The sequence below is a fragment of the Stomoxys calcitrans genome, chromosome 1 (assembly GCF_963082655.1).
Source record: "Stomoxys calcitrans chromosome 1, idStoCalc2.1, whole genome shotgun sequence".
NCBI classification, from domain to species: Eukaryota; Metazoa; Arthropoda; class Insecta; order Diptera; family Muscidae; genus Stomoxys; species Stomoxys calcitrans.
In genome coordinates this window covers 19,986,570-20,009,517 of record NC_081552.1, presented here as the reverse complement: position 1 = coordinate 20,009,517, position 22,948 = coordinate 19,986,570, and the positions used below count along the sequence as shown (strand labels likewise).

General features: G+C 36.8%; 1 protein-coding gene across 1 annotated transcript in view; it reads left to right on the top strand.

Annotated features, from left to right (window-relative positions):
- The window catches only part of LOC106084653 (uncharacterized), a 145,536-nt gene that overhangs the window by 82,815 nt on the left and 39,773 nt on the right, over positions 1 to 22,948 (top strand). The window contains exon 4 of the mRNA XM_059364477.1: positions 10,528 to 10,596. Within this exon, the coding sequence (XP_059220460.1) occupies positions 10,528 to 10,596 (69 nt within the window). The remainder of the gene's footprint in view (positions 1 to 10,527; positions 10,597 to 22,948) is intronic.

Genomic DNA, 22,948 nt, shown 5'->3' with positions numbered 1-22,948 from the left:
GGTGGGATTGTTGGGGTAGCCTGATTTAATTGCCGCGTGGCCTTTCATAGATCGTAGTTTCTTTGTTTGCGTTTGGTTTCCTTAGTATCTAGACATAGCCTTATTTTTATACCCACCACCGAAGGATGGGGGTATATTCATTTTGTCATTCCGTTTGCAGTATATATATTTTTGATCAGCGTAAAAATCTAAGACGATCTGGCCATGTCCGTCCGTCTGTCGGTCTGTCTGTTGAAATCACGCCACAGTCTTTAAAAATAGAGATATTGATCTGAAACTTTGCATAGATTCTTTTTTTGTCTATAAGCAGGATAAATTCAAAGATGGACTATATCTTGATATAGCCCCATATAGGCCGATCCGCCGATTTAGGCTCTTAGGCCCATAAAAGCCACATTTATTATCCGATTTTGCTGAAATTTGGGGCAGTGAGTTGTGTTAGGCCCTTCGACATTCTTCTTCAATTTGGCTCAGATTGGTCCAGATTTGGATATAGCTGTCATATAGACCGATCTCTCGATTTAAATTGTTGGGCCCATCAAAGGCGCATTTATTGTCCGATGTCGCCGAAATTTGGGACAGTGAGTTGCGATAGGCCCTTCGACATTTTTCTGCAACTTGGGTCTAATCGGTCCTGATTTGAATATAGCTGCCATATAGACCGATATCTCGATTTAAAGTCTTGGCCCATAAAAGGCGCATTTATAATCCGATTTCACTGAACTTTGACACAGTTCGTTTTATTTTTAGATATAGCTAACAAAAAGACCTTATTAGACCACTCAATGTCCGTGCCGAATTTGGTCCAAATCGGATAATATTTTGATATAGCTGCTATGGGGCATAAGGTATGCATTTTTCACCGGATTTTGACGAAATGTGGTTTACATATATACCCGAGATTTGGGTATCCAAAGTTCGGCCCGGCCGAACTTAACGCCTTTTTACTTGTTTGACTCTTGTGTGATATGTTTAAGTTCGTTAACAAGCCAGTTCTTTTATTTTGATTGTTCTTTCTCTTTACCATTTCTTTCTGGCTTTTCTTTTCTTCGATAAAAGGTATCTTATTACCTTCGGATAAGTTCTATAAGGGTTGGTATAACTTGTAGTAGGAGAACTTTCCCTTGCAGACATTTGTATTGCGTTGATGAAGTTTGTCAAATCTTCATCAATTTAATCTTTGGTTCTAAGTGGAAACTCTAGTTAAATTTTTTCTGACGTATATATTTGAAAAAGTACCATTTAGTGCGCTTATTGGAGAGAAAGCTTGGTGTTTCTTTTTGTCAATCAATCAAGTCTGGAATTCGTTGCTCATTCGATGGCAAATCAGTAGGCTCGTGGGTATAATGAAAGTACATTCAGACAAAACCCCTGTAAAAACAAACTATATACATTAGTGTATCCCAAAAAAAAACGTATTGTTATACCCACCACAATAGGATGTGGGTATACTAATCTGGTCATTTCGTTTGTAACATCTCGAAATATTGATCTACGACCCCATAAAGTATATATATTCTGACTCGTCTCGCTTTTCTTGTTGTTTTTTTAATGCATACCCTCTACTTTTTTTCTTTTGATCCCAATAAGGAAAATACTAAATATTATGGGGAGCGGTAAACGATTACCCGTGCCGCCACGAATTCCAAAATCGTATGTAGTGCTTTTTAGGGAATCCAATTGAGTATTTTAGGACTAGCATGGTATTGGTAAACTAAGTATACATTTATAAGACATTTATTAAAAAACCATAAGCTGTACTCTGCACCACTACTATGGCTGTGATGAAATGTGTAGTTCCACCCAAAAATTCCTGCTGATTACGCCTAGCCACGTCCGTCTGTCCGCATATCGTTTTTGTGCCGATAGTCCGTCTGTCGTTTTTTTTTTGTAACTAAGGTGGAGATCGCACTTGTTATCCAATCATCACGAAATTTGCATGTATCAGTTTTTTAGCTCAAAGACAAACGCTATTAATTTTGATAAAAATCGGTCCAGATTTACATATAGCTCTCATATATATAAATCGCCCAATTTTTACTAATAAGGGCATAATTACTACAATTTTCAACCGATTTGCCTCTGGAAGCCTCTGCCAAATTAAAATCGAATTATTGAGCTGTAGTTACTGTAGGTTGAAAACAATAATGGAAACTCTTTGCAAATCTTAACCGATTTTGATAATATTTAGCAGAGGCTTTCGGAGGCTTTCATGCAAATCCGTCTAAAATTGTAGCCCTTATAAGCAGGGCTGCGGAGTCGACCAATTTTTACTCTCGTCCAATTCCGGAAGATTGTTCGACTCTGACTTCGATAGCGGAGTCGACTCTGAGTAATTATTTTTTTTTTTAATTTTTTTAAAAATTTTTTTTTTAAAAACATAAAAAAAAATTTTCAAAAAATTTAAAAAAAAAAATATTTTTATTTCCTGACCCAATATGCTTTTATAACAAACAAAAAATTAAATTTCTGAATATTTTATGACCATTTAGCGAAGAAAAGTGGATTTTAGTAACTGACATAAAACCGCACCTGCTTTCAAAAATAGTAGGCTTATCGCCATTAACTTCTAGATATCTTACTCCTAAGAATTTTGAGAAAATGTTTTGTTTTTTTTTAGCTATAAAAATACCTTATATGACTGGAATTTTTTTTATACCCTCCACCATAGGATGGGAATATACTAATTTCGTCATTATGTTTGTAACACCTGAAAATATATGTCTGAAACCCCATGAAGTCTATAAATTCTTGATCGTCATGTCATTTTAAGTCGATCTAGCCATGTCCGCCCGTCCGTCCGTCTGTCTGTCGAAAGCACGCTAACTTTCAAAGGAGTAAAGCTAGGCGCTTGAAATTTTTCCCAAATATTTTTTATTAGTGTAGGTCGGTTGGGATTGTAAATGGGCCAAATAGGTCCATGTTTTGATATAGCTGCCATATAAACCGATCTTGGGTCTTGACTTCTTGAGCCTCTAGAGTGCGCAATTCTTATCCGATTGGGATGAAATTTTGCACGACATGTTTTGTTATGATATCCAACAACTGTGCCATGTATGGTTAAAATCAGTTCATAATCTGGTATAGCTGTCATATAAACCGATCTGGGATCTTGACTTCTTGAGCCTCTCTTTGGCTTCTTGAGCCTCTAGAGGGCCCAATTCTTATCCCATTTGGGTGAAATTTTGCATGGGGTATTTTGTTATAACTTCCAATAACTGTACAAAGTATGACGAAAATCGGCACATAACCTGATATACCTTCCATATAAGCCGATCTAGGATCTTTTTGAGGCTCTAGAGAGAGGGCCCAATTCCCATCCGATTTGGCTGTAATTTTGTGCAACGGCTTCTCTCACGACCTTCAACATACATGTCTAATATGGTCTGAATCGATCAATAACTTGGTACAGCTCCCATATAAACCGATCTCCCGATTTTGCTTCTTGAGCCCCCTACAAGGTGCAATTCTTATCCGAATGGACGGAAATATTATACAATAACAATGTTTAGCATTCAATTCATTTATGGTCCGAATCGGACTATAACATGATATATAGCTCCAATAGCATAACAGTTCCTATTCAATATTCTTTATTTGCCTAAAAAGAGATACCGCGCAAAGAACTCGAGAAATGCGATCCATGGTGGAGGGTATTTAAAATTCGGGCCGGCCGAACTTAGCAGGTTTTTACTTGATTTTAAATACTCCCATTCGTTTACTTTACTCTAATCCGAATTTCATTATAATATCTCTTTCCTAACTCTACCTAATACTTAATCGTCGTTAATGGGTTAAGTCAAAAATTGCAAATTTTGCCCATGAACATTCCGCTAAGGAACAGGATCAAACTTCTCACATATCAATGAGTGCAGTCCGATTTAAGTTAAAGCTCAATGCTAAGGAGCCTCCTTTATATAGCCGAGTCCGAACGGCGTGCTGCAGTGCGACACCTCTTTGAAGAGAAGTTTTACATGGCATAGTACCTCACAAATGTTGCCAGCATTAGGAGGGGAAAACCACCGCTGAAAATATTTTCTGATGGTCTCGCCAGGATTCGAACCCAGGCGTTCAGCGTCATAGGCGGACATGCTAACCTCTGCGCTACGGTGGCTTGAGTCAGTGGGTTAAGTCAGTCTATCCATATTCGAAATCACGATAGCGTTCGAAAGAATGAGGCTATCCGCATGCAATTTTTCATAGATACGTTGGCCGTTGCAAATGGGTCAATTGATCCAGATTGATTTTCACTCACAGAAAAAAATTGTTGCAAATAGCAAACATCGTTTGCTGAATATTAGTAGATCATTGTGCTGCTTACTACTGCTGAAAATGACTGTTGCTTAAAAATGAAGTGGATATTAGAAGAAAAAATAAAATTCAAATGTAAAAGTGTGTCTCAGTGGTTGTTTATAATCACCACTCAATGTATACTTTCCATTATAGTTTTTCTTTAAATTTAGATACCAAAAGCTGTGCCAGTCACACTCAACCAAATTTGTTATTCAAGGCTATGCCAGTCATGTACACATTTGTTTAATGTTTCCCAAGATATTTCCCCATTATGGAACAAAAATTCTCCCAATATCAATTGAGTGCTGATTGATTCAAATTTAAGCTCAATGATAAGGGGACCTCCTGTTTTGTGCCGAGTCCGAACGGCGTGTCACTGAAAAGTGACACCAGTTTGTTGAGAAGTTGTACATGGCTGAAATACTCACAAATGTTGCCAGCATTTTGTGGATTACTAATAACAGGCAACCATAAAAAGTATCATACACACTTTTTTATAACAAACTTGTGTATTAAAAACAGCAGATTTTGTTAGTTGAAATAGCAATACGAAATGTTTGCTAATACAGCAGCCCTATGTTTGCTGAAACAGCAGTTATGTCTGCTTTCCCATTTTCAACAGACAAAAACTGCTGTTTAAGCAAACATTTTTGCTGTTTTGAAAAACAAATTTGTTGAGTGTAGTTTATAATACTAAATAATTTTAATTACTGTTCGAAAACTGAGTTTATTAAAAAAAACGAGTGCAAGTTTTTAATATTATTATACCCTTCAGCACTGCTGTCTTACAAGGAAGAGAGATAGACCCATGAACAAGCATATCGATCGACTCAGAATCACTTTCTAATTCGATTAAGCTATGTCCGTCTGTCCGTTTCTGGCCCTGCATTGTTTTTGCATAGAGACGAAGCCTATTGAAATTGGAATCGATTCAGATTTGGATATAGCTCCCATATGTATGTTCGTCCGATTTGGACTAATATTGCAATAATATCGTCATTTGTCAACCGATCCTCGCGAGGTTTCTCTTACGACTCTTCTGAGTTCTAATGAAATCGGTTCAGATTTAGATGTAGCTGCCATGTATATGTGTCGCCAGATTTTCACTTCTTTCCACTTCACCTTTGCAAGCGCATATATCAACCGATCTTCTCAAAATTTTGCACAACTATTTCCTCTATGACTCATAAAATATTTACGGATTTTGGTCGAAATTCTGCATAGAGACAAGATTTTAATAAAAATTTTCCAAAAACAAAATTTCAATACAATTTTTTAAGACAAAATCTCAATGCAATTCTTTTAAGCAAAATTTCAATGCAATTTTTTAAACAAAATTTTAATGACATTTTTTCTAAAGCTTAAAATTATAATGAAATTTTTTCCAAAGCATTAAATCATCATTGAGCTCGTCTCAAAAGAGAAACAAACCAAAAAAGCATTAAACTTAAATAAAATTTTTTGCAAACACAAAATTTCAATGATTTTTTAACAAAATTTCAACGATTTTTTTTAAACAAAAATTGTACGTAATATTCCTTAAAAGAATTTTTCAATGAAATATTTTTTAAAGACAAATTTTTTATAAAAAAATTTTCTAAACACAATATTTTTAAGACGTTTCAAAGTAATTTTTAAAAACAAAATTTTATTGATATTTTTCTTAAAAATTTCCAAAAACAAAGACAAACTTTCAATAAGACTATTTTGTGAATACAAAAATGACATGTGTTAAAGACACAAATTTCTTCACACCAAATTCTAATAAAATTTTTTCTTCAAATAAAAATTTCATTCCTAATTTTTTTGCCTGTTAGGGCAAAGATCATTAAATTTTACAATTTTTGTTTGTTTCTCTTTCGAGGCGAGCTCAATGAACCGAGATTTTCTTTGCAAATACATTGGGAAAAAGTACAGCTAATAGACATGGTTGTCGAGCGTGGTTAATGAGGCGTTTTCGCAATTAATACGATTCAAATATAACATACCAACCCACGGCCCTTTAAACCATCACCCCTTATATTGTTGAAAAGTTTTCTAACCAAGACGAAACGCATTCCATAGTTGTTGTTGTTGTGGTAGCAGTTTCGTCTGCTTGATTCTATTGAGTGTCAAGACCCAGGAACTCTGCGACTAAGATGGGTTGCGTCCACAGGGATTTGGATCTGAGTCGAGTGGGTCAGGCTGGGCAGTTAACCAGGTGACTTGTATCGTGCGGTCCCTGGTTACAATCGGGGCATACATAATGCGCGTCGGCGTCAATCCTTGCTCTGTGGGAGTTGCGGCGGCTGCATCTGCTTAAACGTAATTGAGGCAGAAGTACTCTGGTTTGCGGGATTCAGGTGCAATCGGAGGCGATCGTTCTCCAAGGACTACATTTACCCGGTAGACATTTACCGAATCTTGAATGTTGTCTAAACCTGCTTGATATGCCGCTTGATCTTGAGGCTACCTTAAGGCTTTTGGGCGGTGGATATCTATCCACAAGAGGATGATTTGTATGGTCTCTGCAATAGCAGCCCAAAAGGTATTGTTTAGACAGCATGTAGTTATGTCTTCTCACTGGTAGGATCTTTGTCAATTGATGGGGGTGGTCCACATGAGAACTGAGGAGACAGCTCATCGCAGTTCGGAGGGCGGCATTCTGACAGATCTGAATATTATCCCACTGCGTATCACAAAGCTGACGTGACCACACTGGCCCTTTTTACGTGTTCAACCAGGTTTCTTTGTCTGCACCGCATGTGCTGCCAGCAAGTGACTTGAGGACCTTGTTTCTACTTTTGACTTTATCGCAAATTGCAGTGGCATGTGGTGAGAATGTGTCAGAGCTGTCAAATGTGACGCCAAGTATTTTGGGACATTTGATGGTCGGAATCATTTCTGCATCGACCATCACAGTCAGCTCAGTATTTACCTCACTCGTATTTCTAGTGAAAAATGTGGCTGAAGATTTGGTAGCAGATATCTTCAGGTTTCTTGCAGCGAAATATGTGGCAAGTTCGTTGAGGTAGACGTTCAACCTATTGCAGATGTCAACAATGGGTGGGGGCCTGATGCCATGATCGTACAATCGTCCGCATATGATACGATCTTTATGCCGTATGGAGGTGGTTTAATGGAGCATAGGTAGAGGTTAAACAGTGCCGGAGATATCACCCCACCTTGGAGAACTCCCTGTTTCACTGTACGGTGCTTCGACTTCTTATCCCTAAATTCCACAAATGACTGGCGACCACACAGATAATTCGCGGCCCAGCGTTTCAGGCCTGGCTGGAGGGACGTGTTGGCGATGTCCTCAAATAGTTTGGCATGGCTGACCGTGTTCAGGTTCAGTGCCATAAGGACCGTCCTATCACATGGCCTGGGCTGATTGAAGCCACGGCAAATGTGTGCGGTGATGTCATGCAAAGCAGTTGTTGTGCAATGAAGTCTTCGAAATCCATGTTGATGCTAGGCGAATGGAAATTCTCCTACGAGGCTCGGGAGGAGTAATGCCTCAAATGTCTTTGCTACTGGTGAGAGAAATGAGATTGGATGATGGCATGCAAAGCAGTTGTTGTGCAATGAAGTCTTCGAAATCCATGTTGATGGTAGGCGAATGGAAATTCTCCTACGAGACTCGGGAGGAGTAATGCCTCAAATGTCTTTGCTACTGGTGAGAGAAAGGAGATTGGTCTGTACGACTCCTCCAAACTCGGGTCCTTTCCAGGCTTCAGTTGCGGGATCACTCTACCCATTTCCCAGACATCGGGAACTATAAGAGTGTTCAAAGACAGGTTGAGGTTGAGCTATCGTGATTTCGATAGACGGACGGACGGACATGGCTAGATCGGCTGTCTGACCAACCAATAACGCATATTTAGCTTATTGACGAAGCCATTCTGCCAGAATGAGTCTTGGGCGTAGCGCTCTTAACGTTGAGGCCACTGACTCCTTATTTCGGTTGTACATTTTAATTATTTCGACTCGTTGTTGGCTCGTATATCTTTCCATTAGGAAATGGCAAACTGTAATGAAGAGAAATGTCTAAAGAGCGGGAAAAAATATGGCATCATTTGCTGTCCGTATTGGTCTACTTTTGTAGCGTCCCTGTTGAAAAACCTTTTATAATATTAATCAGAATTATTTGTATGTCGGGTTTTACCAGAACTCATTTTGGAGGCCATAGTAGCTTAGAGGTTAGTATGACGCTGAATGCGTGGGTTCGAATCCTGACGAGAACATTAGAAAAAATTTTCAGCTGTGGTTATCTCCTCGTAATGCTGGCGACATTAAAACTTCTCTCCAAAGAGGTGTCGCACTGCCTCACGCCGTTTGGACTCGGCTATAAAAAGGAGGCCCCTTATCATTGAGCTTAAAATTTTAAACGGACAACACGCAGTGATATGTGAGAAGTTTTAGCCCCCTCCTAAATTATTTTGTATAAAGAAAAATTTTAAATTAACTTTATTCCAAACAAAAAATATGACATTTTTAAAATGATAAAATTTCATATTTATTATATTCTACAAAGATAAAATTTTGCTAAGGCCCAGGCCTTAAAATTAGTTTTTCTTAAAGACTAAATTCTAATGAAATTCATTTAAAAACAATTTTAATGAAATTTTTTCAAAACTAATTTTCATTTTCTCTAATGACAAAACTTCAGTACGGGCCGGATCCTCTCGAAATCATTTTTTAAAGACAAAATTTCTTTAAAAAATTGTCTAAAGACAACATTTTAATTAACTTCCTTCTAAAGACAAAATTTTCATAAAAAAAATTTCAATAAAAAATGATTTAATTTTAAATTTCAACGAAAAATCTCTAAAAAGAACCTAACCTCGAGATTTTTTTTTAAAACCGATGTTTCCATAAAATTGTGCATTTTGCGACGCTATTTTGCATAACATTTTTTAAAGTCTTTTGTTATGCAAATTTTTTTTCTTAAATTTTTCTATAGACAAATTTCAATTAATATTTTAATGACAAAATTTTAGCCCATTACGCCTGACCCTCGATTCCGTTGTCCGATTTGGATGAAATTTTCTATATTCATAATTTAGGGAATTTATATTAATGTAGAATTTTTTTTTAATTTTGAATTTTAAAAATTTTTGAAAAAAAAACTAGATAAGGCTTTAAAGAGGGTGCGGATATTAATCAGCCCCATGCCATTTTATTTCCTAAGCCCCTGTAACCAAAAAATAATTTTATTATATTTCATGACCATTAAACGAAGAATGCTGGATTAATGATTTCGGCATAAAATCGCCCCTGCTGACAAAAGAAATTGCCATACATTTATTTTTTTAATATAGAAACATCAAATTCCACAAGACATTAAAATCTCACTTCTAAGAATTTTGATACATTTTTTCGTTTGATTTTTGGGATATAAATGGTTGCCGATTTTCGACAAGCTAATTTTTCCCCAAAAAAATTTACGGGAAAATTGATGTAACTGGTTTCAGCCGTCGCTTTACGCAAATCCAAATTGCTACACCACTTTCCTAACTCGAGCTAGAACTTTTCTAAAGCAGTTCTATTCTTGGGTATTTGTTCGTTAATGGGTTAACGCAATTTTTTTTAATACTGAATCGGAATGTGATTTTTTCAAAAGATAATATTTTTGTGATTGTTTCAAACGAAAAGTTATTAAAAGTTTCTTTAAGCCAAAATCTTTATGAAATTTTCTGGCCAAAAATTTCGGGAGTATTGGTGAAAATTCTTTTAATTTGCACCAATTGCCAGAACCCCGCTGAAAACAGCATTTACTTTAGCTTCATTAATCACAAAAATAGAGGAAAGAAGTAACGAGCAATGAATCGCCTTTCGTTTTTGATGTCTTAATAAAAATAATAAAAAAATCCCTGATAACGAGGGTCTTTTTGACATTTCCACTCAAGCGAAAATGACAAACTAAAATACAAAACATGCAAAAAAATCGAAACAACTTTTTTTATTTTTACAATACATACTTTTTGTTGTATTTAATCTTGCATTGAGAACTTGAAAATATTAATTTGGACATAGACTGCATTGGGCAGAGAACAACACTATGCGACAGAATTATTTTTGTGTTTTATTTCACCTCAAGAAATGTTGATGGTAATTCTTTTAATTTCGAATAATTGTTTAAGATTTTGTAATTGAAATTTTTATTTTCTTTCATTGATAGTATTTTAAATGTGGAAATTTATTTTGTAATTTTTTTTATGTAATATATTTTTAATTTCTATTTATTTTTAGTTTTGATCTTGCGTTTAGATGGGAATGTGCTCCACTCACAATGGGGAAGCTCAAATATAGGCTTTGAAGGTGAGTCGATGTATAATATATTTTTAATTCTGGACTGCGAATTTGTAAAATAGGTAAATCTCTGACTTATAGTGATTTCGATTGAAGAAAAAAATTTTACCCTAATGTTACACTTATACCGAACACAATTTAGGAAATGTCGCAAATGTATATATATTGGGTTGCCCAAAAAGTAATTGCGGTTTTTTCATATAGTCGGCGTTGACAAATTTTTTCACAGTTTGTGACTCTGTAATTGCATTCTTTCTTCTGTCAGTTATCAGCAGTTACTTTTAGCTTGCTTTTGAAAAAAAGTGTAAAAAAGGTATTTTTATTAAAGTTCATTCTAAGCTTTATTAAAAATGCATTTACTTTCTTTTAAAAAATCCGCAATTAATTATTAGGCACAAAAAGTAATTGCGGATTTTTTAAAAGAAATTAAATGCATTTTTAATAAAGCTTAGAATGAACTTTAATCAAATATACTTTTTTTACACTTTTTTTCTAAAGCAAGCTAAAAGTAACAGCTGATAACTGACAGAAGAAAGAATGCAATTACAGAGTCACAAGCTGTGAAAAAATTTGTCAACGCCGACTATATGAAAAATCCGCAATTACTTATTGGGCAACCCAATAGTATCTGTATATCGCTTGACTAATACCATAACAATATAAATGACTTTATCTGAATCCCATATTAACTTTATTGTACTACGAATTCGCTCGAAGGGGGGTTAAGGGGTAATTTAAGTTTGGATGTTAGATGTACTCCACTCTTAAAATACACTATTTGACCCCGATATTCCCATGGGGATTATGTATGGGAGTGTGAAGGCCCCTAGGGTGGTTATTGGTAGGTTTAGGGGGTGGTGTGGACTGCCGGAAGTGGGTATGAATTTCGTGCTCTATTCCCAAATACCTCTCATTTGAGCCCTATATTGCCATGATCGGTAAATCATGGTTTTGAAAAATATAAACATTGTGCTCTTCTTTCAAATTCCATTCAATTACCATTGGTTTTAGGGAAGTTTATGGGATGAAGCGTCCCCCAAACACTCGGTCTCAAAATTGGTTATCAAATTCGTTTTCTAATCTCAAATATTTTTCGTTTGAGTCACATATTGCCATGGTCGGTAAATTTGTACTCCCTCTTTGGGGATGTTTTGGGGAAGGGCCAAATACATGGCCCCACATTTGGATGTCACATTCATATTCTACTCTAGTCAGCAAATATGTGCGGTTTGGGGTATGAACCCTAAAAACTATCAATATCGGAATCCACTCTCTTACGGCCCAAATTGTCATGGTGAGCATATACATCCTATTTGGGGGTTGTTATGGGGGATGGGGCGGCCACTCAGTGACTTGGCCCTGAAAATATATAACAGATTCGTGTTCCACTCTAAAATACCTCTTCCTCCCCATATTGGAATGGTCAGCAAATACGTCCTTTTTGAGTAGTGGTATGGCGATGAGACGTGACGCCATAGACACTTTTCCCGAATATTGATATCAGATTCGTGCTTTACTCCCAAATACCTTTCATTTAAGCCCCATATTGCCATGGTCGTAAATTTGTTCTCTTTGGGGGGTGATTTTAGAGACGGGCGGTCCCCCAAACACTTGGTCCCACATTTGGATATCGTATTCGTATTCTACACTCAAATACCTATTATTTGGGCTCCATATTGCAATGGCCAGTAAATAAGTCCTGTTTGGGTGGTGTTTTGGGGAAGGGATGGACCCCAGAAACTTGGTCCCAGATTTGGGTGTCAAATTCGTATTCTACTCGGAAATACCATTCATTTGAGTCCCATATTGCCATGGTCGGAAAATATGTCCGATTTAGAGGTATTTTGGGGGCTGGGGTGGTCTCCCAAACACTTGGTCCGAAAATTAGATATCAAATATGTTTTCTAATCTTAAATATCTTTCATTTGAGCCCCATACTGTTGTGATTGGTCTATATATATGTATTTGGTAAGATTTGGGGTGGGGCGTCCCTCCTAGGTACCCAGGCGGAATTTGGATACTTTGGATAAAAAAAGGTTACTATAAGAGATCACACAAAATTTCGTTTATTGACCGATATGGACCATACTTGTCATGGCTGTTAGAAGTCATAGAAAAATACCACCTCCAAAATTTCAGGCAAATCGTTAAAATTGCGCCCTCCAGTGGCTCAGAGTGTCAAATTGGGAGATCGGTTTATATGGCAGCTTTATCATATTTAGACCATACATGGCACAGATGTTGAAAGTCCTACCAAAACGATATATGCAACATTTCAACTAAATTGGATAAGAATTGCGCCCTCTAGAAGATCAAGAAATATAATCGGGAGATCGGTTTATATGGCAGCTATATCAGGGTATGGACTGATTTTGACAATACTCGGCACTATTGTTGGAAGTCATTCCGCAGTATTATGGTCAAAGTTTCAGCCAATTCTGATAAGAATTGCTCCCTCTAGAAGCTCAAGAAGGCTAATTGGGAGATCGTTTTATATGGCGGCTATATCAGGTTATGGACTGATTTAGACAATACTTTGCACAATTGTTGAAAGTCATTCCTCAGCGTTATGTGCAAAAAGCTGCTTGAAATTTTGCACATTTACTTAATGTTGATGTAGGTCGTTGGGGATTGCAAATGGGCCATATCAGTTCCATATCTAAATCTGTATAGCTTCCATATAAACCGATCTCCCGATTTGACTTCTTGAGCCCCTGCAAGGCCCAATTTTTGTCAGATTTAGCTGAAATCGGTCGGTCGGTCGAATCGGTCTATAACCTGATGTAGCTCCCATATAAACCTATCTCCCGATTTGACTTCTTAGCTCTTCTTAGCCGTAATTTTTGCCCGATTTGGCTGAAATCTTGTGTGTAGTGTTGTGTTATGACTTCAAACAACTGTGCCTTGTACGGTTCGAATCGGTCTATAAGCTGATATAGCTCCCATATAAACCGATCTCCTGATTTGACTTCTTGAGTCCTTACAAGCCGCAATTTTTTGTCCGATTTCTGTCATATAAACCGATCTCCCGATTTGACATCTTTAGCCCCTGAAAGCCGCAATGTTCGTCCGATTTAGTTAAAATTTTGCACATTCATTCTATTATGACTTCCAACAACTGTGCCAAGTACGGTCAAAAAAAAAAAAAAAACGTTGAATTATGCCTTTTAACTAAATTTATTTTGCAGCCGCTTGAAATTTTGCACAAATTCTTTTTATTAGTGTAGGTCGGTTGGTATTGTAAATGGGCCATATCGGTCCATGTTTTGATATAGCTGCCATATAAACCGATCTTGGGTCTTGACTTCTTGAACCTTTTTTTTTTTTGCTGCTGTTCGCTGTTTTACTGCTGGCATTCTTTTGTCAGCTTAGATTTTTTTTTAATTTTGCAAATCGCAAAACTTAGTAAAAATATCGACAGAAAAAAATCGATATTTAGCCAAAAAATTAAATATCGATAGTACCATCGATATTTTGCTAGCTTGAACCAAGGGGGCGTTTAATAATGTGCGGTAGACCGGGTCCTTAGGGACTGGATATGCTAAGGAACAGGTAGATAAATTGTGGGTCCCATGACATAAATATAAGGGAGAAAGTGGCACGAGGCATGCCACCATAAATAACCTATTACGGATGTTGACTGAAGTGTCTGCTATGCAGACGATGTTATAATACTTCTAAGGGGTAAGAATCCGAACCAGCTATGAAGAAAGGCCGAAAGGGTCTTGCATATGGCATATGACTGGGCTAGACCCAGAGGTTTCAATGTTAACCCAGGGAAGACTGAAGTATGCCTATTCACGAGGAAGACGAAGGTGGGCCAATTTAACGCACAACGTTACCTCAATAAGACGATTTCAATATTTCACTAGGTCAAATACTTGGACAGGAAACTAAATAAGAAATGTCACATTCAGGAGAGTACTGAGAAGGCTCGCAGTGTTGGGTACTATGTAGACGGGCGGTAGGCTCGAAATGGGGCCTGAATCCGAGGATAGTCCACTGGCTTTACAGGAGCGTGATTAGACCAATACTTACTTATGCCTCAGTAGTTTGGTGGACTGTTATGGAGAAAAATTGCAACATATGGACCATACAACAGGTTCAGAGAAAATGTTGTCTTGGCATAGGCGGAGTGATGATATAGATATACGACCCATTGACATACAGATTAAATGTGAGGCAGCCACTGTGGCTATGAGACTTAAGGCGATGGGATACTGGATTCAGGATTGGAGCAGCTCGTACCATCGCGGTATAATCAAGGCGACGATAGGAAACCTGGAAGGAAGGGGAGAGTTTTCCGATTGAATACCTGAGACGTCACTTGAGATCGAGTGTAAGGCACTGCTGCCAGCGGCAGTCTTGGACTAACGGAACCCTTGTAATGGCGTCTGGAAGTTCATGTTACACGGATGGATCAGAGTTAGGTGACAGAGTGGGTCTGGGGGTCTACATTGAGAACCCAGAGACTAGATCTGTTTTAGAATGCCCGACCACAATACGATCCTGCTGGCGGAAATCCAGACGATCAGGGAATGCGTGAAGTGATGTGCTGCCAACGCGAGGACGTCGAGTGTGAACATCTTTACCGACAGTAAAATTAGGGCAAAAACAAACAGGACGGTAAGATCACGAACAGTCTTGCAGTGTAAGAAGGAGATTAACGCCTTCTCAGAGGATGGTAAAATCCGCATCGTTTGGGTGCCGGGCTATAACAGAGGGGAAATGAAAGGACAGACGATTTGGCGGTGAAGGCCAGAGGACTGTCGTCAATAAATTGGTTAACCCGAAGCCTTTCGGGTCGACGCAGTCCGAGTTAAGGGAGTGGGTAACGAATGCGCATGCAACATTGTGGAACGACGAAACGATCAGTAGGACGACGAAAATCCTATGGAGGGATTCAGATCGTGAGGCGAGACTATTACTGAAAGGAAGTAAGAAGGAGGAGGAGATCATAAAGGGCACTACGAGCTCACTTATATAATATCGGTGCGGCAAGTGATAGTATGTGTAAGGCATGCGGGGAAGATGATGAGACGTTGGAGCATTACCTTTGTTATTGCCCGGCTTTCGCGGCAATTAGGTGGGGACACCATGCCAGACATGAACCAATTTAGGGAAGTGGCATGGAAAACAATTAAAGATTTTGTAAGTAGCACGGAATTCCTAACTTAGATTTTCTTTTTCGAGGTTACTTTTTTTGTGTATTTAGAGCGCACAACAAGCCGATTACTGGCTTAGGTGTATGTCCATAGTGCCATGGGCCGGATTAATATCTGCACCCTCTGTTCAAACTAACCTAATGAGGCTACCGTACCGTGATGCTACAATAACTTTTTTCTAATTTGGCTTGGTTGTTCTTTGATGCTAATGAAAACGATTATTCACTTGGCAGGGTTTGCTGCATTTTTAGCGTAGTTTTTTTTTTTGCGCAAATAATTGCGTGCCATGTACTAATGCCTTTCAATTTTTATATTTTGCTGTATCCATTAATAACGCAAAACCTAAAAAAATCTGTTGAGAGTATGCCAAACATTGAAGTGAAATTAAATATTGAATCGTAAATAAATTAGAAAAAGGAAGGTTCGTGTGTAGAGCAAACGAGTGTCATTGATGTGAAATGTTAAAGTTTTAAAGGTCTAATGATTCATGGCTTTTTATACCCTACACCACCACTGTGGTACAGGGTATTATTACTTTGTGCATTTGTTTGCAACGCTTAGAAGGAGAAGAGCTAGACTCATTGATAAGTTTACCGATCGGCTTATCACTTCCTGATTCGATTTAACTATGTCCGTCTGTCCATGTATTCTTGCGATCAACTTACAGGTCGCATTGACGTTCCAATACGTGCGCAAAATTTCATTAAAATCTGTCCTGATTTAGATATAGATTACAACTGAATCACAGTAAAAACACATCTCCGTTGGTTTGTTATCGGAAAACATTATGTAGACAAACAAACTTTAGAGGATTTAATACAAAAGAAGAAAATAATTTCAAATATGCCTCTAGAAATTTGGAGGAAACCGTAGCGCAGAGGTTAGCATTACCGCCTATGACGCCGAACGCCTGAGTTCGAATTCAGGCAGGAATATCAGAAAAATTTTCAGCGGTGGTTGTCATGTAAAATCTTTTCCTCAAAAGAGGTTTCACTCTGCCGCACGTCGTTCGGACTTGGCTATAAAAAGGAGGTCCCTTATTATTGAGCTTAAAATTGAATCGAACTGCACTCATTGATTTGTGAGAAGTTTCAACTGTTTCTTAATAGAATGTTCATGGGCAAATTTGCATTTTTTTCCTCTCGAAACTCTATAAAACATTAGCTTTGATAAGGAGTGCAAAGTACTTTTGCTTCTAGATAGAAGTTATATGCAAAAAGAAGTTATGGAAAAGTTATAGTAGCATTTCTTCCACAATTCAGCCTATTGTTCAAGGCACAACCCGAAACTTCAGCCACCGTATATTTATCACCCCAAAAAACAGACAGCATACATGATTTCGCCAAATCTTTGAATATCAAGGCAGCTGTTATATCTTGGGACAATGTAACCCCACAAGTTTACAATAATGTTTATGTAGAACAACCTGCTGTTCTACATAATGTTTAGAACAACCTGCTGTCCCACGATAACGAAAATCCTATGGATGTTGAATTAATGACCTCTCAAAATAGATGGAGGCCGATGGTGATGTCACATCGTGCGCTATTGTATCTGATGGCAATATATGGCTAATCAAAGGGAAGAATACGAGACTAATGGGGATTCCGAAGAATCAGACGAAGGAAACACAAAAAAGCCAAAGCCAAATCCCCCATAAGCTTAAGCAATAAAGGCTTATAGTGTTCTGTTGAAATGTCTTGAAAACAATAGTAATCCATAAATTTCAGAGAAAAATGTAACGCAGGTTCATCGCATACAAACTAACCAAAAACGAACTTAGCATACACACGCAAAAACAAACAACATTGCATATATGTACTACAAAAATGTATGTATATATTTTTTAAGAAGCTTTCTATATACTAGTTTATATTAAAATCATAGAAACTCTGTATGGGACTACCGGAAATTTAAGAAAAAAACCTCTATTAACCGTGCTCAAATCAGTAATCGTAATCGAGATTCAAATGTACTTTAAGAAAAGGGAATATTAATTACAATTCTTTATTCATTTTCTTAGTCGTATATGACCGACTGTTTTTTCCCAAAGGTGAAGACCTATGGAAAAAATAACGTAAATAATATTAATTTTGTAATTCTCATGTTGTTTCTCCTTCGAGACGAGCTAAATGATCGAAGATCATGTTGTACTTACATATATCAAATTCATTGCTAAAATGCCTTTATGATATAAGTAGGACACCAACCAAGCTCGATCCCTGTCCGCTAGCTATTTTTTCCAATGCGTGTCTTTGTGAGCTGTAGTGATAGATTTTCTGGTTTTAACTTAGTTTTGGGAAATATATTAGGGCCATCTCTCTAGCCTCTCTAGTGTACAAATTTAGTGATGCCCCTAGATTCCGATCAAATTGATCCTAAAGACTTAAATCAGAAATTATTCGTCGAATAAAACATCTGCAAAATTTTGTAAGGATGAGACCAAAATTGTGTTTCCTACAGCTTTAAAATCGAATATCGTATGAAAGATATAGATGGGAGCTATATACAAATCTGATCCGATTCTGTTGAAATTTTGCACACGTACTAGGACGTCACAAAAAGCACTTCGTGCCAAATTTCGTAAAGATTGGACCAAAACTGTGCCTTCAACAGCTTTAAAAGTCCATATAGGATGAAAGATATATATGGGAGCTATATACAAATTTGATCCGATTCTGATTAAACTTTTCACACATAATGGGAAGTCAAAAAAGGACTTCGTGCCAAATTTGGTAAAGATTGGACCAAAATTGTGCCTTCTACAGCCTTAAAAGACCATATCGGATGAAAGATATATATGGGAGCTATATATAAATCTGATCCGATTCTGATGAAACTTTTCACACATATTGGGACGTCACAGAAAGCACTTCGTGCCAAATTTGGTAAAGATTGGACCAAAACTGTGCCTTCAACAGCCTTAAAAATCCATATAGGATGAAAGATATATATGGGAGCTATATCTAAATCTGAACCGATTTCAATGAAATTTTGCACACATATTGGGACGTCACAAAAAGCACTTCGTGCCAAATTTGGTAAAGATCGGACAAAAATTGTGCCTTCTACAGCCTTAAAAGGCCATATCGGATGAAAAATATATATGGGAGCTATATCTAAATCTGAACCGATTTCAATGAAATTTTGCACACATATTGGGACGTCACAAAAAGCACTTCGTGCCAAATTTGGTAAAGATCAGACCAATCGGAAATCGGAAATTGTGCCTTCTACAGTCTTTATAGGTCAAATCGGATGAAAGTTATATATGCAAGCTATATCTAAATCTGAACCGATTAAGATGAAATTTTGCACACGTATTAAGATGTCACCCGAAACATATTATGCTAAATTTGGTAAATATAGGACTAAAATTGTGGCTCCCACAGCTTTTAAAAGGCATATCGGATGAAAGATATATATGGGAGCTGTATCTAAATCTGATCCGATTTTTATAAAATTTTGTACACATATTGGGACGTCAAAAAAAATACTTCGTGCAAATTTTGTGAAGATCGGGCCAAAATTGCAGCTTCTACAGCTTTAAAAGGGCACATAGAATGAAAGATATATTGGGTTGCCCAAAAAGTAATTGCGGATTTTTTAAAAGAAAGTAAATGCATTTTTAATAAAACTTAGAATGAACTTTAATCAAATATACTTTTTTACATTTTTTTTTAAAGCAAGCTAAAAGTAACAGCTGATAACTGACAGAAGAAAGAATGCAATTACAGAGTCACAAGCTGTGAAAAAATTTGTCAACGCCGACTATATGAAAAATCCGCAATTACTTTTTGGGCAACCCAACCCAACCTATTTTACCCAATATCTAAATCTAGACCGATTTTATTCAAAATCAATAGCGTTCGTCCTTGGACCAAGAGACTTATGCATAATTTTATGAAAATCAAACAGCAAATGCGACCTGTACCTTGATTACAAGAATACATGGACAGATAGGCAGACGGACAGAAGGACCGATGAACAGACGGACTGGACTAAATCCAATCAGGAAGTGATTCTAAGCCGATCGGTATACTCATCAATGGGTCTACCTTGTCTCCTTCTTAGCGTTGCAAACAAGTGCACAAATATATAATACCCTGTAGGGTATAATTATATCTCAATAGATGTAGATGAATATAAAATGGACACAATTACATCTGCTATTTTTTTATTTAATATTTCCAAATTCTTCCCCATATTTCCATAAATCTTCTAATGTGAAATCTCAGAGTGTTGTGTTTTTAAACCTAACCCTTTGTTGTCGCCTCTCCTTAAAGCAATGTGACTGTATTGCCTTGAAATTTGTTTCTACTTCTTGGTAAATGGCAACCCTTATTGTAATATTGAGTATATACGCATTCTCCTACCTCAAATTATGCACATATACACACCTACAAATTTAATGAATGGGCTGGTCTCAAACAAGAACAAAAATAAAACAACTCTACCCTCAGTTGTGAGAGGCGCAAATATGCAACACATCGTCAGTCTAACGTGAGCATTCGAAATGAAAAGAGAATCGGTCGCTTGTTAATTCCAATCTTTTAATGTAGTGGTACCAGGCAAATGTTAAAAAAATTATTTTTTTTAAAGAAACAGTTGTTCATGGAAAAGTTTATATAAAAAATATATATATAAAACAAAACATTATAATTAAAATTTGTTATGGAAAAATAGTGCAAAAAAAAAGAAAATGAAAAATATCAAAGAAAGAAATGTTTATGCAATTACTTAAACTTAACACAACTTTATTTCTGGTTGAAAATCTCTGTTTCGTAAAAATCAAAATATATTGAACTAGTTTTGAATTTTAAATATTTGAGCATTTAAAAAAAGATTGTATTTAATCAATATACTAAAGTTAAGAATAATTAAAATATACTGAAAAGGCTTTTTTTATTCGTTATCAAAAATATGTTTGTGTTCTCCATTCCCATCAGACCTTTGTGTGATTATCGCACGGCATTGATTCTCGGTCTTTCATCAAAAAATTAAGTTTTAAAAAATTTAATCTGCTCTATAAGCCAACAAAAGAATTTGATGATTCAATCTTAAATAAATTGAAAATAAAATATGTTTTCAAATAAAAAAAATGCAGAAAGATTTTTTTGAAAAAGAAAAAAATTAAACCTAGATCAAATGTTGACCGAATTTTCATTTGAAAATGTGCGTGTAAATGCAAAAAAAAAAATGCCTTGACTACGATATTTATGTTGTGACAATGTTGATTGATGCCGTTTGTTTGTCTATTCGACATAATGAGGATACGTTGGAAATTCAAAACCTTCGACAACTAAAATGAACACCATTGCAGTTTTATTTGGATAAAGCAGCGTGTTTTGCAAACTGGCCGCAGGTAGAAACAATGTAAACGCAGCAGATCGGAAAGCTCTGAAACATAGGACTAAAACAAATCATTGTTGTTTTAAAAGGTTTTTTTTTTCAAAAAGAACTGTCAACGTTTTCAATAAAACTTTAATTTGTAGAAAATATGAATGAAAAATTAATTAAAAACAAGTAAAAGCGTGCTAAGTTATGCCGGGCCGAATCTTATATACCCTCACCATGGATCGCATTTGTCGAGCTCTCTCAACGGTATCTCTTTTTAGACAAACAAAGGATAAAAGAATATTCAATATTGGAGACCATAGTAGAAGTCATTGTGTAAAATTTCAGCCAGATCTAGTAAAAATTGCGCACTTAAGATGCTGAAGAAGTAAAATAGGGAGGTTAAGACCCCGGATCGATTTATATGGCAGCTATATCAGGTTATGGATCAATTTGAACTATTCCTAGAACAGTTGTTGAAAGTCATAACAAAACACCTCATACAAAATTTCTAGTGGCTCAAGAAGTCAAGACCCCAGATCGGTTTATATGGCAGCTATGTCAGGTTATAGACCGATTTCAACCATATTTGGCACAGTTGTTGGAAGTCATAACAAAACACGTCGTGCAAAATTTCAGCCAAATCGGATAGGAATTGCGCACTCTAGACGCTCAAGAAGTCAAGACTCCAGATAGGTTTATATGACGGCTATATCAGGACCGATTTCAACCATACTCGTCACTCGTCGTCAACCATACACGTCATGCAAAATTTCAGCATTCATTGTTTGGCTAGTTCGACTTAAAATGTCATGACGATCAAGAATATATAAACTTTATGGGGTCTTAGACGAATATTTCGAGGAGTTACAAACAGAATGACGAAATGAGTATACCCCCATCCTATGATGGAGGGTAAATGTCAATTCATTTCGCCCATGAACATTCTAAAGACTGATTTATTAAGAGCTATAGGAAAGTTAAAAAAAAACACACACAAATTCATCATTGAACAGTCTGCAGAACTTAATACACACCTATAACTTTTATTCATCGACTTCGAAAGTGCTTTTGACACAGTTTCGCGAAGTTCAATGTGAAGCACGTTGTTGAATACGGGCATCCCTGAAAAAATCGTGACACTAATTAAAGAGCTGTATAGGAATGCTGCAGTTTCAGTCCGTTTCAATGGAAAGAGAGCCGACCTTTCGGGATCGACAAAAGAGTGAGGTAGAGTTACATCCTGTTACCGACGCTATTTTTAATTTTATAAGACTCCGTATTAGAAGAAGATTGGGCTGAAATTTTGCATGTAGTGTTCCTTTAAGACTTCCAACAACTGTGATGGTTGAAATCGGTCTATAATCTGATATAGCTCCCCACATTTTTTCAAAATCGCAATTTGCCACAATTCTTCTGTTATAGTACTTCTCCCTTTATAATGCTCTGAAAACGACTCGTTTTTCCCCTACAATTTATAAGGGCAAAACGACTCGTTGCCACTCGCTGCCGCTCCGTGTTCCCAGGTTCGAATCCGGGCCGGGCTCTGCCGATTTTTTTTTTAATTTTAAAGTTTTTTGCCTGTTAGGGCGAAGATCATTAAATTTAAAAATTTTTGTTTGTTTCTCTTATGAGAAGAGCTCAATGATCGGAGATTTTCTTTGCAAATGGAAAAGGAAAGCCAGAAATCGCAACATACGAACCACCATGGGACGCGTTTCATTAATCCTACCCACAAAAATGTCAGATTTTAGTTTAAGGGATACGGCCGTTCAAAGTTGACCTTTTTCGATTTTCAATATAATAAAATTTTGATCCGATTTCAAATGTTACATCTCGAAAACTAGTTAAGGGATTGT